Source organism: Entelurus aequoreus, linkage group LG27, assembly GCF_033978785.1.
Source record: "Entelurus aequoreus isolate RoL-2023_Sb linkage group LG27, RoL_Eaeq_v1.1, whole genome shotgun sequence".
Lineage (NCBI taxonomy): Eukaryota > Metazoa > Chordata > Actinopteri > Syngnathiformes > Syngnathidae > Entelurus > Entelurus aequoreus.
Window position 1 is genome coordinate 29,142,637 of NC_084757.1, and position 15,907 is coordinate 29,158,543.

General features: G+C 36.7%; 1 protein-coding gene across 6 annotated transcripts in view; it reads left to right on the forward strand.

Annotated features, from left to right (window-relative positions):
- cep350 (centrosomal protein 350) overlaps nt 1-15,907 on the forward strand; it is a 113,189-nt gene that overhangs the window by 40,106 nt on the left and 57,176 nt on the right. For all 6 annotated transcript variants that reach the window (XM_062038697.1, XM_062038696.1, XM_062038692.1 and 3 more), the window contains 7 exons: nt 9,556-9,685; nt 9,976-10,007; nt 12,343-12,439; nt 12,532-12,682; nt 13,923-14,545; nt 14,628-14,741; nt 14,824-14,928. In XM_062038697.1, the coding sequence (XP_061894681.1) occupies nt 9,601-9,685; nt 9,976-10,007; nt 12,343-12,439; nt 12,532-12,682; nt 13,923-14,545; nt 14,628-14,741; nt 14,824-14,928 (1,207 nt within the window). In that variant the 5' untranslated portion in view covers nt 9,556-9,600. The remainder of the gene's footprint in view (nt 1-9,555; nt 9,686-9,975; nt 10,008-12,342; nt 12,440-12,531; nt 12,683-13,922; nt 14,546-14,627; nt 14,742-14,823; nt 14,929-15,907) is intronic.

The following is a 15,907-nucleotide window of genomic DNA, read 5'->3' on the forward strand; positions in this document are numbered from 1 at the left end:
ACCGAGCCATCTATACGAGCACTAATCGAACATGGACTCATACGAAATTCAGTTGTGTGTTCAAAATCAATTGGTAATTAACAATATTGGTAACTACATTCATTGCAAATGCCGGAAAAAATATTTTTGCAAATGTCTTACAGTCATAAGTCTATATACATTCATCTAATTATGTTCATGATCAAAGTATTTGTTATTCCTTTACTAAATCAAAGGGTAGGCCACTAATTGTGTTCTGTGAGATGGTTTTACTGCAGGCTGGTAACAGCGATCGCTCTGAAGGAGGGTCATAGACGGAATTTTTGCCTCGTATAAAAACATTGAGGTTTTTGCCTCTATCTGTGGTAGATATTTAATTTAGTGGTCTACATCAGAAATTGTTTTGGTCCAGGGTCTTAGGACCCTGGGAGGGTATGTCGTAGAATTTCTGACCTTTTGACCTATATTTCTTGTCTATTAAGAATGTCCGCTCATTTTCAATTCTCTTCTATTTTGTGCCATTGAATGGACCAGTTGTGGGACGAAGGTGAATATGGAGTTATGCCAACCTGTCTACAGAATGTTTAGATTTTCCAAATATGACTAAGAGATACGAGGTTGTTTTGGAACAGACAAACCAAAACAAAACAATCATGATGCACGAGATAAAAAAAACAGTGACAAAAGACATATAAACATGATAAACATATAAAAAATGGCAGAAGACCGGGACTAGAGAGAGATTTTGGCTTGTGTGTGTCTTGTTTGCTCCGGAGTACATGTGGTCTGTCTGCACGGCCAACTCAATTCAACCTGCACGTCTGATAATGGGTAAATAAATTTGTTGTACTAAACTACTTTTGTTGCCTGCTTAAGCTTCGGACAATCCACTACATAATCCCTTTTAAATAATTAATAAAAATTAAAACTAGATGAGGCAATTCCTGAAGGAATTGTGCGTGAATGCTCCAATGCTGAAGTTGAGCTGAAATGCTGACAGAATGTAGTATAAATTGAAGAATAGTTTGAACTGAACTGAAATGCTAATGGAATGTAGGATGAATGTAGAAATTGTTTGAATGTTGAAATCGTTTAAATGTTGAGATGGTTTTAATTTAAGAATGGTTTGAATGTTCGAGAGCTGGCGCTAAACTGAAATACTAGTGGAATGTAGAAATGGTTCGAAAGTTGAAATAGATTAAAGGTTAAATGGTTTGAGAAATGAAGAGCAGAAGCTGTACTGAAATGTAGTATGAATTTTGAAATGTGAAATGTTGGTATAGTTACAAGAGTTAGCATACTTCATGAGGTCACAATGTAACTGAATCTATACATTTTTAGCATTAAATGTATTCCATTAGCTAAACGGCTGGTATAAAAACTCAGCATGCTAACAGGGGAACAGCAAGCATTTTTCTAACATGGCGCCAGGTAAAGTAATCCATGATTATTAGGTTTACAATGTCCTAAATTAGCTAAAATACTAGAAAAAAATGTTAGCTTGCTAACATTAACATGCTAACAGGTGAAGAGCTAACATACTTCTGAGATGGAGGCAAGGAACGAAATACATGTTTATTAGGTAAAAAGTACAAAATTAGATAAAATGCTAGAATAAAACATTAGCATGGTAACAGTGAAACAGCTAGCATACTTTTAAGATGACACCAAGTAATGGAATAAATGGTTATTATGTTAAAAAGTATGAAATTAGCTAAAATATTAGCATCTTAACATTAGTATGCTAACAGGTGAAAGGCTAGCATACTTTTAAGATGGCGCCAAGTAACAAAATCCATGACAATTCGGTTAAAAAGTATAAAATTAGATCAAATGCTAGCAAAAACTGTTAGCATAACTAACAGTAGCATGGTAACAGGGGAATAGCTAGCATACTTCTAAGACGGCACCAAGTAACAAAATCCATGATTATTAGGTTTAAAACATAACACATTTGCTAAAATGTTAGCGTGCTAATATTAGCATGCTAACAGGCAAAAGGCTAGCATATTTTTAAAATGGCGCCAACTCCATTAAGAAGTAAGGAATTAGATCAAATGCTAGCATAAAATGTTAGCATGCTAACATTAGCGTACTAGCAGGAGAACAGCTAGCTTACATCCAAAATGGGGCCATGTAATAAAATTTATGAGCTGAACATGTTTGTGTTATTACTAATTGAATCGGTTGACAAATGTGGGAATTGTGAAACTTGGAAAAAATTCCTATTCATTTCAATTGGAATTTTCTGGTAATTTGGGAACTTCGGGGAAAAGCGAGATCTTTTTGAAGGCAATAAATAGCATGAATGTCCTGAATGAGCTGAATTGGTTGGTGTTGTAATTGTTTGATTCGGTTAAGAAATGTGTTTTTAGGGACAATTTATAATTGAGTAATAGTGTTACAAAATTCCAGGAATTTGAGAATTTCCAGGAAAACCGGGATTTGTTTTGGAACTTGGGAAAGTGTTAGTTTCAATGCCCAGGATGAGTGGAATGTGTTGATGTTTGAATAGTTTGAATAAATGAAAAATGTGGGAATTGTGGGACTTGAAAAAATGTTCCATTCATTTCAAAGGGAACTCCCTGGAAATTTGGGAATTTCAGGAAACGCATGATTTAAAAAAAGATAATTAGCTGTCCTGAAAGAGCTGATTTGGTTAGTGTTGGAATTGTTTAAATTGGTCATGAAATGTTGAAGTAGTAACACCTGTTAACTGAAAAATGGTATTACGGAACTCCTGGAATTTTGGGAAAACCAGGAATCAACCAACTTTTTTTTTTTGTCCTGAAAAGGGATGTCACGGTATGAACATTTCTTATCACCGGTTATTGTGACCAAAATTATCATTGTTATCATTATTATCGCGGTAATTTTAAATGTGCTCAAAATTTTCGAAAACCTAATTATTATTTTTTTAAATAACACACAAACAACACATTCAAAATGTATATATGTACCTCAAGTACAAAGTTCAATGTGCATATGAAAGCAATACAAGCATTATTAACAAAGTCTATCTGTGTTGGCCCTGCGATGAGGTGGAGACTTGTCCAGGGTGTACCCCGCCTACCGCCCGAATGCAGCTGAGATAGGCTCCAGCACCCCCCGCGACCCCTTAAGGGACAAGCGGTACAAAATGAATGGATGGAATACGGCAGAAACAAAATACTTTAAATAAATGTGAAAATTTCGCAAGATGGCACCCTTTTGACATAAGACATAACTGCACTTTTTGGTACATATTGATAAAAATAATGTTCATGTATGAGATCTAGTCTTATACATAGGACTGCAAGATTTATGGGCAAAATAATAATTAAGATAATTTTTTATCAATACTGAAATCACGATTATTAATCATGTTTATTGATTATGTTAAGTAAAACATTGTCGGGGTGTGAATGCGATGCCATCATGTAATTTGTAATATCTAATAAAAATGCTCTAGATAAATGTCAGTGTTTCCCATAAACTGCCAAGATACCTGTGGCGGTGGGGGCGTGGCTATGGGTGTGGTCACCATGACATCATCGAGTAATTTGCATAATTTACTACAATATGATTTTCTCTAAAAAGGCTCAAAAAATGTATACTTACTAATTAATAATAACAATTTTGTTTTAAACGTCCATCCATCCATCCATCCATCCATCCATCCATCCATCCATCCATCTATTTTACAATATGATTACAACACTTTATGTATATATTTATATTCAAATTTGAACAATAAGTTATTCACTGAAATATATTTATTAATTGTGGTTCTTACAAAAAAATATATCTTATAAAATATAAAAGCTAAAATGTCTCTTAAAGCTCTGCCCCTTTAATTAGTGCATACTAAATAATTTAACTTTAGCCTACTACTACAACCATATTATTTACCAGCAACATAAAGTGAAACAGAGGCAGAGGTGTCCTGCCACAGTCAGTAACAAATAAACAGAAAACAGTAGTGGTCAAATACAAATAAGGCAACAAGAGAAGTATCCTACACTTCTCTTTTGTAAATTAAATCTGAACAGCCTTTATGGGCATCTACATCAACTATATGATTTGCCTGAGAAGCTGGACAGGACAAAAAAATTATTTGTGGCGGACGTAATTCTTTCGTGGCGGGCCGCCACAAATAAATGAATGTGTGGGAAACACTGAATGTTATCTATATATATTTAAAGACAAATATTTGTTTTTGTTCATTAATAGTATCAGCGTGTCAGATTTTTTTATTGCCTTTATCTCTAGTTTTACATTTTCACAGAGAGAGATATTTTTAAGTTATATACACAAATTTACATGTACTAATGTGTGTACATGTACATGCTGTATCTGGACAGATCCATTGGGAGTTTGTGCAGAAATGTGTCATAGTAATTAACTATACACTATAAAACATGAACAAAATGATATGTCACGTCAATGGTTATTTAAGTAATTACTTTGTGGAATGAAACAATCACAAGTAATGTAAAAAAACTTGGTGTTTACTTTTTGATATCAATATAAAGCACAAAGCAGTTTGGCTGATAAAGATAAAGTCAAATATATACAGGCTTCGTTCTTCAACAACAATCATGTACTTTAGTGTGTGTCAAAGTACCTTTTGAAGCACATTAAACAATACCACGATAATGATAATCGGGATAATTTTGGTCACAATAACCGTGGATATGTAGTTTTCATATTGTTACATCACTCGAGTTGTCTATCTACTCATTCATATTTATGCCTAAAAGTGTTGCTGCACTGTATGGTCTATCCTCATTTATTAATCTACTAGTTAATTTCCTGTTTTTAACTGGTTAATACTCTCTTCTGTAAGCCTTCTGTTGAAATGTACAAAGCATTTATTCTTTGGTTGTTTCACTACTTCACATTGAAGCTCGCTTAGCGCCGCGGCTTGCATAGCTTGTGCGCTCCCCCTGCTGCCTCTGTGTGTGTCCTCGCTAACCCAGCTAACACATACTTTTATAAGAATGTTAGCTACTAGTTCCAATTAATCATGGGAGGACTAATATTTAGAGAACATTAGCATTAGTGTTGCATTTTAAAAACGTTTGTATTACTTTATTTAACACGTGTAAATAACCGATATTTGGATATATGTCCATCGATTCATGAATCGTCTATGTTCTAATTGTGAAATATCGGATAATTGATAATTTTTCCTATCTCATATTGTATTTGTGTCCTCAATATATAATTTTTTTATTGTAAAGTTGAAATTGGGTTGGAATTTGGGTTGCACCGTTTTCCTTCATTAGATTGACAAAAATGTTGTGATTTTTGTAAATAAATTAAAACAACTATTTAAAAAAACATGTTTAGGCCAACACTGCGTATAAGTGAAGTGAATTATATTTATATACTGCTTTTCTCTAGTGACTCAAAGCGTTTTACATACTGAAACCCAATATCTAAGTTACATTTTTAAACCAGTGTGGGTGGCACTGGGAGCAGGTGGGTAAAGTGTCTTGCCCAAGGACACAACGGCAGTTGACTAGGTTGGCAAAAGCGGGAATCGAACCTGGAACCCTTCAAGTTGCTGGCACGGCCACTCTACCGACCGAGCTATACCGCCCCGAACAGAGCTCTGCCCAAATTTCGCTTTCCCGCGGCAGGGGATACAGATAATTTCAGGGATACAGAATTTCGCACGACACCGGCAAATATAAACAACATAAAACACAGGCGGAACGCGATAATTGACTAAAAAAAATATTTTGACACTGAGAAGGCAGGGTCGGTAAAAAAAAAAAAATCCGGAAATGCGAATCCTTTTTTATTTCAATTCGTAAAAATACATTAAAAAATGCGTTAACGCCAACAGTGATACTTATTGTTTATAAATAAATATACATATTAGGGCTGGGCGATATGGCCTTTTTTTAATATTGTGATATTTTAAGGCCATATCGCGATACACGATATACAGTATATCTCGATATTTTGCCTTAGCCTTGAATGAACACTTGATGCATATAATCACAACAGTATGATGATTCTATGTGTCTACATTAAAACATTCTTGTTCATACTGCATTAATATATGCTACTTTTAAACTTTCATGCAGAGAAGGAAATCACAACTAAAAAAATCACTATTTTTTTTTCATACAGTGTTGATCTGGAAATGTATGCCTCGGCATTTCGATGGTGTGGCCGTGTGGCACCAAACGGAGATATTGACGTGTGGAGTAAGCACTCTTCATTGTCTAGCGGGTGACTTTTCAAATGATGCTACATATTAGCAGTGTAGCCGAGTCTCCTGGGTTTGCCTATACAGTGTACTTATCTAATAAAATAAAAAACGGGAGACATTAGAGCAGGTTCGGTAGCCACCGCTTCTTTAATGTCAACATCACACACCTCCTTCCACAACCACACACACCCTACGTCACAGCCCTACGGCAACAACTCTGGAGGGACAAAACTCCTCCGCCTTACCTAACACACTCCGGTAACTTGGAACACCCTGAACTGTTTGTTACAGCAGTAATGCTACTTTTTATAGCAATGCTTTTACCCCACACTTGACAAATTACGGTTGTCTGTTCGACATATTCCCACTTGAAGCCAAACCACCGCCAGACGATGGACCCCCTGCTGTTTTTCTTGGGAATTCATTATTCCTTCATTTGTTACCAGATTCACACCTTCTTTCTCTTGTATTACCGCTCGCACCACTCCGCTAGCATCACAGCTAACGTTAGCCATGCTGCTACCTCGCTGCTCGGGTAGGGCGTATACGTATGACGTGACAGTATGTGACGTGTGTAAGAAGGTGCGCTTGCTGTCTGTGAGAAGGAGAGACCGGAAAGAGCGAGGAGAGCCTGTAGTGTAATGCCCGCAGCTAAAAGCAACTGCGTGAGAACGTATACTCGATATCACGATATAGTCATTTTCTATATCGCACAGAGACAAACCTGCGATACATTGCGTATATCGATATATCCCCCAGCCCTAATACATATATGTATACATATATATGTGTGTATATATATATATATATATATATATATATATATATATATATATATATATATATATATATATATATATATATATATATATATATATATATACTTGCCATGAAATTAATTTAATAGATAATTTAAGAATAACATGGCCTACCAGCATAATAACATAGTGTCTGATTGTCTAATATCACTTTTATCATCTTACTCAAGACTTACGAACACAACATTACAAGTTTTCTTGTCCTGATATAGCAGATAATGTTAAAACAACGTCTAAAAGGCAAACACGTATCCATGAAAGTATGTACAAGCTGCTGAAGATGTGTATGACAAAGAAGCAGCTGGAGGGAGATACCGTAGAAGTCCAGCCTCCAAGGTTAATACCGTACATTGTTATTGTTACGTTCAGTGGTTCACTTTAGTTTACGTCAAAGTCAATACTCGAAAACAAGGTAGAAATAGTGCAGCTGGGTAGTGCACAGGAAACTTGCCATTACAAGCACAAGCAAAACAACGATCACTAAGCAAGGGCAAGCAATGATCCAGCACTGACAAAAGGGCAGGGCTGGCATAAAAAGAAGCCTGACTGGCAACTTGGAACAGGTGTGCCCAGATTGCCAATCAGAGACAGGTGAACCAATTGACCAATTAAAAAAATAGACTTGTTTTTTGTTGACCGTCTCAAAGATTCAGAGCATTATTCATGAAAAACAGATATCTTATTCTACAAGGTCACATGCAAAGGATACAGCGCTGGTTTAGAATTGCTAGTACAAACAAAAATGTCTATCGTACAAAAGTGTTGTGTACAGGGGGAGTAGACGGCAAGGGGGCGTAGTATTTAACTCTATGATGTATTATATATACACATACACAAGTATAAGTCATACGTCAGCAGCCAAGAGGAGCATTTGTAAACTGTTTTAAAAAGGTTTCATTAGCATTTATTATAGGGCTGGGCGATATATTGAGTTTGTAAGATATATCGATATATTTTTAAACAAGATATGAATTAAGAAAATATCGTAATATCGATATAATTTATTTCACGTTAAAATGACCCAACACCGCTTATTTGTTGTGTTCCTTGATTCTCCCCCGCCGCTCCCCACTCCCTCTCATGGGCTATTAAACCCCTCCCCTTCCTCCTTCCAAGACGCGCTCGCACGTATAAGAACATCCATGATTCGTTGGTTGTTTACAATGATTCATGATTGGATGAGATTAAGGCAAAACCTTAGGAACAGGCCAATCAGAGGCAAGATAAGGTGGGTCATGGAACCAGGAAGGGAAATCACAACAAACATCCCAAATGATGACAAGAGAGTCGTAGAAGAGAAAAGGAAATATTAAAACGGGCGATTTATATATTAAAAAAACTAGTGGAAGATGGCATAGTGATTTTTTTCTTTACATTTTCTTTTAGCGATGTCCAGGAAACCCACAATGCGTCTACTTGGTCCACATTTGGACAAATGTATGTGTCTGGATAAAACATTAATTTGAGTTGTTTACTATGTAAACACAAATCAAAACTGTTCTCAAGTTGCCAAGAAATGCTGCCAAAAATGTATGCCGAAGTGAGGAAGATCATAGCCGCACAATTAAGTCAAGTCACTTACTTGGCACTGACCCGAACTGTTCATATGTGACAGTCCATTACATCGTGGACTGGGAATTAAAAAGTGCCTGTCTGCAAATGTAGTTTTTATCCGAGTTTGATACATTTTGTGTGCTATGTTATTTATTTTACACAGACAGCATATGTTTCTATTTTATTTATGTTATGTAATTCTATACTACTTAAACAGTTTCTTTCCTGTGCTGTAAAGACCCATCTTGACTAACTGGGTTAATAAAGGTGCCACTGACATTTTATGGTATAGTTGTCATTCAGTTCAATTTCAGTGAATATCGCTCAAATTTTAATATCTTTATATGTATACTTTCACCGGAAAATATATTGAGATATATACCGAATATCGAGTTAGGGACAATCGGTAGAAAATGGATGGATGGATGGAGTTTAAGTAAAAATATATTGACATATACTTTTTCGTCCATATTGCCCAGCCCTAATTTAAACACCAAATAGTATATGAAGATTCCCACCTCTACCACTCATGACACTTCAAATGCAGCTGTAGCCAGCAAGAATTAAAAAAAAAAAAATGACGTCAAGAGGTTGCCTCAAACAACAACTATTAATTGTTTAACCTGGCGCTAACAAAAGATCTCAGCCTTATTTGCTTTTATAAAGCATGCTTGTTGCAACTATAAGACACCTGGTGGTTGAATGAATGCATTTATTTTTTTTATTTATTATTTGTTTGTGTTATTCCAATGCAAACAAAAGAAATAAACATGTTAATACCAAAGTTTTTGTAATTTCAACAATTTTCTGGGAGAAGTGGTGCATTATGTGACAGAAATGCAGGGGTGCCAATATTTTTGGCCATGACTGTATGCATTAATTTGAACAGTTACTGTATATACGTAATTGTGGATCAATAAAGTTGGTCTAAGTCTAATTATAGTACATACACAGTACATTGGTTCATGTTCAATTTTCTCTTTTTCTATTTTACAGATAACCCCATTTCCTTGGCCATAGTCTAACCTTGGATGCAGGTGAATGGGCGAAATGAGGAGTAGTAAAAGGGCTCCTCTGTCCTTTGACGTTTCTGTTCATCACCACTCAGATAACAACCTTAATACAGGTATGTAACAAAATAAGAAATTTTCATTAAATTAATCAGGGTTTCCCTTAGGTTTTGTGGGTGCGAGGGGAACGGTACTATTTCCCAAACCTTTGTAGTAGAAGATGTCATTCAATTAATTTGATTGCTGCTCTGCACGCAATAAAGTCGATGAAAAATGGTAAATGGGCGAGAGATAAATAAGATAAGGCTATATAGTTTGTTTAATAAGATAACAGTGTGTAATAAGATAACAGTGTGTAGACCTTTAATGTTCATGGATCTGTCTAATTCTCTTTTATTTGTATCAGATTTAGCAACTGCATGGAAGTCCAAAGCTGCTGTAAGTACACAGGAAAAAAAATTGATCTGATCTTATGTCAACCGTGTTTTGTGATTATTAGTTTTGACCTCAAATCTGTTTTTGTTGGGCTTATTGTTTTTACTAATTTACTGTCATAATTGTGCACTTTTCCCACTTTGAATCCTTACTGATTATTTGATCAAGTTAGGGTTTGATTGATTGATTGAAACTTGTATTAGTAGATTGCAAAGGAAGAGAATACATTATATGAAACAGTACAGTTTACACAGTATAGTACATATTCCGTACAATTGAACACTAAATGGTAACACCCGAATAAGTTTTTCATCTTGTTTAAGTCGGGGTCCACGTTAATCAATTCATGGTAGAGGCTGGGCGATATATCGAATATACTTGATATACACTACCGTTCAAAAGTTTGGGGTCACATTGAAATGTCTTTATTTTTGAAGGAAAAGCACTGTACTTTTCAATGAAGATAACTTTAAACTTGTCTTAACTTTAAAGAAATACACTCTATACATTGCTAATGTGGTAAATGACTATTCTACCTGCAAATGTCTGGTTTTTGGTGAAATATCTACATAGTTGTATAGAGGCCCATTTCCAGCAACTATCACTCCAGTGTTCTAATGGTACAATGTGTTTGCTCATTGGCTCAGAAGGCTAATTGATGATTAGAAAACCCTTGTGCAATCATGTTCACACATCTGAAAACAGTTTAGCTCGTTACAGAAGCTACAAAACTGACCTTCCTTTGAGCAGATTGAGTTTCTGGAGCATCACATTTGTGGGGTCAATTAAACGCTCAAAATGGCCAGAAAAAGAGAACTTTCATCTGAAACTCGACAGTCTATTCTTGTTCTTAGAAATGAAGGCTATTCCACAAAATTGCTTGGGTGACCCCAAACTTTTGAACGGTAGTGTATCGCAGGTTTTGTCTCTGTGCGATATAGAAAATGACTATCGTGAGGATTTGAGTATACATTCTCACGCAGTTGCTTTTAGCTGCGGGCATTACACTTCAGGCTTTTCTCATCCTTTCTTGTCTTTCCTTCTCACAGAGATATAAAACAAGCGCACCTTCCTACATACGTCACATACTGTCGCGCGTGCAACGTCATACGCCCTCGCGGAGGAGAGAGGTAGCAGCATGGGTAACGTTAGCTGTGGCAGGTGGTGCTAGCAGAGCGGTGCGAGTGGTAATACGAGAGAGATAGAAAGATGCGAATCTGGTAACAAATGGAAGAAGAAGAATTCATTCCCAAGAAAAACAGCACGGGGTCCATCGTCTGGCGGTGGTTTGGCTTCAAGCGGGAAGATGTTGAACAGACAACCGTAATATATCAAATATGCGGCAAAAGCGTTGCTACAAAAAGTAGCAGCACTACTAATTTGTAGCATCATTTGAAAAGTCACCTCCTAGAGAGTGAAGAGTGCTTGAACTCCACATGTCAACATCTCCGGTCGGTGCCACACCAACAAAATGCCGAAACAACCAGCACTGACCCAATTGAGCCTCGCTTCTTCCATTTCGACATTAACAAAAAATAGTCAAAAACAGGAGATAACGTCCGCAGTAACCTACCACATAGCGAAGGACATACACTATTTCATTTCCTTGCCCGTATGTGGGCTCTGTACCGAGGATGTCGTTGTGGCTTGTACAGCCCTTTGAGACACTTGTGATTTAGGGCTATATAAATAAACATTGATTGATTGATTGATAATGCAGCTAATTTTTATTTTACAGTTTTTGAAATATCTTGTGTGACATGCACAAAAGTGTACTTTATTTGTTTTAAAATGTTGTAGTGGCATTCTGTACAAAAGGTGCACTTTAATTTAGTGTTGTTTTGATATGTCATCTTAGTGACATTATGCACAAAAGTGCACTAATAGCTTGTTTTAAAATGTCTGACAATCTTGCACTTTCTGTTTTGAAATTACATGAATGTTTGTGCCACTGCTTAAAAACTGTTTAATAAATGTAGTTTTGGTAAATTGACTTAGTTGTGATTTCCCTCTCTGCATGAAAGTTAAAATTAGCATATATTAATGCAGTATGAACAAGAAGGTTTTAATGTAGACCCATAGAATCATCATACTGGTGTGATTAAGTGTTAATTCAAGGCTAAGGCAAAATATCGAGATATATATGACATGGCCTAAAAATATTGAGGTATTAATAAAAGGCCATACCGCCCAGCCCTAGATCAAGTTAATTATTTATAACAAATGGTCCATCGATGTATTGATTGTAACTAAAACAAAGCCAAATTCTTATAGGGTCAAGCTAAAACTTAATTATATAGCCATGAGTTATAATGTTTTTTAAATGCTTTCTGTGTAGTTGCGACGTATCGAAAACCATGTGGAGGCAGTTCCTGGGACAACAGCGCTGCTCTTGTCAGTCATGGACCCACCCAAGAAGACGGTCCGAGGCAGAGGTTAGTTCTAAAATGTTGTTCAATTATGTTATGCAAAATTGCTTTGCATTATTGGGTTATACAATATTGAAGTAACACTCCCATCATCACAGATGAGACAATAGCGTCTGTAAAGACCACAGAACATTGTTGGTCAAGTTCCAATGACAGACGCTCACGCAGCCCGCTAAGGAATGCCACGCAAGACAGCAATGTCGACAAGCACAACAGCCTGTTGCTCAGGTCAACACTGCCTTTGTACAGGTTGGTGTTTACAAAGCCTATAAATATTTCTGTGTCTGTGTGCTACATCAAATCCAATACCAGTTTACTATGTACTCTGGTCTCATACAGCTTACGAGTTTTCGGGATACAAGCTTTTCTCTCTTAATTGTTTTGCTTTAAGTTATGAGCAAAAATTTGCGTTACGAGACGGCCTACCGCTAGTTGGCGTATTAAATATCACAGTAAACCCTGTAAAATGCGACCAAAACACCCAGTTTTACTTGCCAGCATGAGCTTATAGCTAGAGATTGACATAACTTAGTTTTTCCTTTCATGGAAATGAAGACATTTAGTCTAAAGGACGATGCCGAAAAGAAGAAGCAAATGATATTCATTCAATTAAAGAAATCATCAAAAACATTACAGAATGTGTTACCACAAGTAGATTGCCAAACTGTGGGAAACAGTATATGCTTCACTGGGCAGAATGAATAATTTGATTAATAGTTGATTTAAAAAAGAATAGTGATTATAATTTTGGCCATTATTGTGCAGCCCTAAAATATTTCAAAGTTAGTTTTAAAAGTTTTTTTTCATTTAAAATTGTAGGGTTTTTGGGGGACCAAACATCGATTTAAAATAATTTTAATTTATTTTCACGAGCGATGCTGCTTTGCAATACACGTTTTTTCGAGGTACTAGCTGTGTCACAGAAACAGTTAAACTCATATCCAGAGGAACCACTGTAGATTCTATTTCATTTGAGATAATGTGAATAATTGATTTTCTCTCATGAACTTCAGTATGGGCAGATGCTGAACGCTATCGTCATAAATCCGATTTCCCAACTATAATTGTAGTTTATCAGCACAAAATGTAGATACCTTGCAAATACACCCTTTCTAATATGCTAGGACATGACATAACAGAGCAATCAATGTTTAGTAAGTTTCTGGCGATACCATAACTTCTTTTTTTTATATTTGCTGTTTTTGGAGGAATATAATTTTACATTAACCAGAGAAGTGCAAAAGCCTTAGTTTTAATGCTTGACCCTAAGCGTTCATTAATCACGATGAGGATTATGTTTTTCTTAATATTTTACTCATTACAATCACTACATTCACGTCAGCAATCGTGTGTATTTTCATGCACATTTCTAAATGTGACCATCTATACAAGACCCCCCCCCCCCCCCCCCCCCATATGCAGAGTGGATTTTGAATTAAGACTAATCTTGATGCATTTGCTGATCCAATGTAATCTGGTTTGTATCTAGCGAGACCGCCCCTCCATCACAGCCTTTATCCCAGCTGCAAGCTTACCAACTGCAGTCAGGGTCAGGGCCTTTGTCCCCATCCTCACAGCCCCTCTCAGACCCTCCGCTGAGTAAGCCTGTGTACCAGCAAGACACTCGGGACAAGCAGACAGATGGGCATCAGGACGCCACACACTCTGAAGACAGTGCAGAAACCCACTACCTCAAAAACCCGCCTACTGTGGACACCATGCAGACTTATGCAGATCCGTCAACAGATCTTGCAACAGAGGACCTTACTCCTGGGACACAAATCACCCAGAGAATGGATTATCAAGAATGCAGTCCACCTCTACCGCCACACACATGTAGATCGGAGGGCAATCCTTCTACCAGTCCAGGCTCAGATCCCCAGCGCTTGTTTTTCCTGAGGCGACATCAACCTAATGATCAGCTGGAAAAGCTCAAAGAGCGAATTCGAAAGCAGGTAAAACATCAGGAGGCGGCTGCGGAAAAAGATAAAGTCTTGGGCCGTCTTGACCAGCCCATTAAAGCTGCCTGGAGTAAAAATGGTGGCACCAATAACATGCCCACACCCAAAATAAGGAAAGTAGCAGCTGCACCTCAAGTGTCTTCATACAAAGGTATCACTGACCTCTCCTAACATTATTATAGTTTTTATTATTTTTTGTAAATAAACTTACTCTTGCATTGCTTTATTTTCAGGCTTCAGCAAAACCGAGCCAAGGTCCCATACTCCACATGGAAACGATTTAAAAGAGGAGGATTTTCACCGCTTAAACCGAGACATAAGCACAGACCTGTCAAGACAGTTGGCTGGTCAGACAAATAACACACACATTTGCGGTACTCTAAGGAATTACACTTAAACAGGTCTTATATATTAATTTTTTGATTACAGCAACATCCAGGACACAACACGCAAGGCATCGTTCTTCGGCGAGAGAAGTTCCCAAACCAACCAGGAAGATTCACAAAGCTGCTCCTGTCCAAAATGCTAAAACAGGTAGGTTTGTTTCTACTTCAGTCACCTAGAGACATACAATGTTCTCCCTGATGGTTCATGTGTCAAATATATTTTACAATGGACATTGCGTTGAGACTTACCTCTTTGTGCATTAAATAGGTAATACAACCTCATGATGGATTTACCATTGTTTAATCGTGCTTGACAATCACAGTAGGCTAAGTCTTGAGTGCAAGCACTAAATGGATGTGTCACATACATCTGTTCTCTACCTGATTGGTCTTTAACATTGGTCCGCGACCCCTAGTGGGTCCCTGTAGGTATTGCAGGGTGGTCATGACATAAGTCACGCAGAGCTACTGATACTTATCTAGCTGTAGTTAGCCCGCAGGCCCATCTTATGCGGCCGAGCAGAGTTGAATAGAAGTTAATAACTTCTTAGCTAACATTTTTGTAGCAGATTTCTAAAAGCCTCAGCACACTCAATTGAGTACAGTATTTTTGTTTTTTAATGAACAAGTTAACACTAGGTCTTTAGAACACACGTCTTGACAAGTTTATATGAGTATTGTTTTTCAAAGGCGATTCTTAAAAACAGTAGAGCGCTTGTCACAAAGGATTTTTGACTACTGTAAAAATATGACTTTCCCTATACGGTATTATCCATTTGATGAGATAAAAACTTTGGACATGTACAAAACAAAATCACAACTTAATGTACAAGTCCTGCCCACTGGTCCTTAGATTTCTGAAAATATAACCCCCATAAAGGTTTGGTTGAATAGTCCTTAAAACTAGAGTTTTATTTTTTCTATTAATTTTTTTTGTATTGTACATATTTTTAGGCAAACTGATTTGTATAGGTTTTATTACAACATAAGACCTGTGTATTCATAAATAATGTATAACTAATTCTTATTAGCAGTCAGATTAATAGCAGTTTAATAAGTGTGCATTACAAGTGGACATTATTTTTATTAAAATGTTAAAGGGAACTGCACTTTTTTGGAATTTTGAC